This window comes from Cupressus sempervirens, chromosome 2 (assembly GCF_028749045.1).
Source record: "Cupressus sempervirens isolate cs-2001-9-10 chromosome 2, ASM2874904v1, whole genome shotgun sequence".
NCBI classification, from domain to species: Eukaryota; Viridiplantae; Streptophyta; class Pinopsida; order Cupressales; family Cupressaceae; genus Cupressus; species Cupressus sempervirens.
In genome coordinates this window covers 684620743-684621981 of record NC_143119.1, presented here as the reverse complement: position 1 = coordinate 684621981, position 1239 = coordinate 684620743, and the positions used below count along the sequence as shown (strand labels likewise).

Genomic DNA, 1239 nt, shown 5'->3' with positions numbered 1-1239 from the left:
CATAAATTTCCTTAACGAATTTTGCAAAAATGCGAACATCTAAATGCACAAACACGCTCACTAGTCTAGTCACATAATGCAAATGAGTTCGGATTTAATAATCACTGAAAAGTTTAATTTAAATAATTAATTAAGGATATGTCAACCATACAAGGATAACATTGCTAAAATATGAACAGTTGAATCACTAACTCCATGTGCCATTGCCAAGGATATAAATCATGCACACTAAAACATGTGATCAAGTGAAATTGCATACAATAGCATGTGAAAGTGCATGACCTTTAGGATAGGACTTGGTAAGAGTAGCACTAGGATAAGGTGCACTATCCCTGTTAGAGTTTTGTGGACCACTCTAAGGAGGATGATCCTGCTAAGATTTATGTCCTCAGCTTTGGTTATCTCCTTTCTTTCCTGAAGCACCTGAATTTTTCCCACCTTTAGGCCAAAACCCCTTTGGATTCTTATGGTGATATCCACCCTAAAAGGGTGTTGATTGGGTCTGGCCCTTCCCTGAAGACTGAGAATATTGTGCATCTTGTCCTGAAGGTCGTGCACTTTGATTCTGAGAACCAAATTTATTTTTGAACCCCTTGGTCACATTACTCTCTAGAATTCTTTCATTCTCCATCGCAAGTGCTAGTGTCCTTGGTTGGTGAACACGAACATCCCCAATGATAGAGTCTCGAAGGCCCCTAACAAAATATTGAGTGAGGAGTGCCTCATCATGTTGATAACTCAAGTACTGTCTCAACCCAAGGAAACACTTCGCATATTGATCTACTGTCATGTTTCCTTGTTTGAGTTCATGAAAATCATCAATACGAGCCTCTCGGTATTGAGGAGAAAGGAATTTCTCCCTGAATCTCTCCTCGAGGATCTCCCATGTGAGATCTGCCACATCAATATGAAGCTTCTCGCACTCCATATCCCACCAGATAGAACCATGTTCTCTCAACTGCATGATGGCACATTGGGCCTTCACATTGATCCCATAAGGTAGTAAGGAGAAGCAAATTCCCATGCCTAGTAACCAAGTCTTAGCCTTGAGTCTTGTCCCCTAGCAATCAAACAGTGGTGGTTTGGACCTCTGAAGTTCTCGCATCATTTCAACCTAAGTGAAATCATCATCATCCTAACCATGACCCCTCCATCTATACCTTCATTTATTGAGTGGTGTACGAGAATGTTCATGCTCATGGTCACATTTCTCTTCCCCATGCTCAAACTTGTGGGAAT

The 1239-nt window shown here is 40.9% G+C and overlaps 1 protein-coding gene across 1 annotated transcript; it reads right to left on the bottom strand.

Moving 5' to 3' along the window:
- Positions 1–481: 481 nt before the first annotated feature.
- LOC149575224 (uncharacterized) lies at positions 482–1024 on the bottom strand. The gene has a single exon (XM_089816012.1). The coding sequence runs from the start codon at positions 1022–1024 to the stop codon at positions 482–484; it is 543 nt and encodes a 180-aa protein (XP_089672138.1).
- Positions 1025–1239: the final 215 nt, after the last annotated feature.

Coding starts and splice junctions, on each gene's coding strand:
- LOC149575224 (XM_089816012.1), bottom strand. CDS start 1,024: ATGGGAATTTGCTTCTCCTTACTACCTTATGGGATCAATGTGAAGGCC.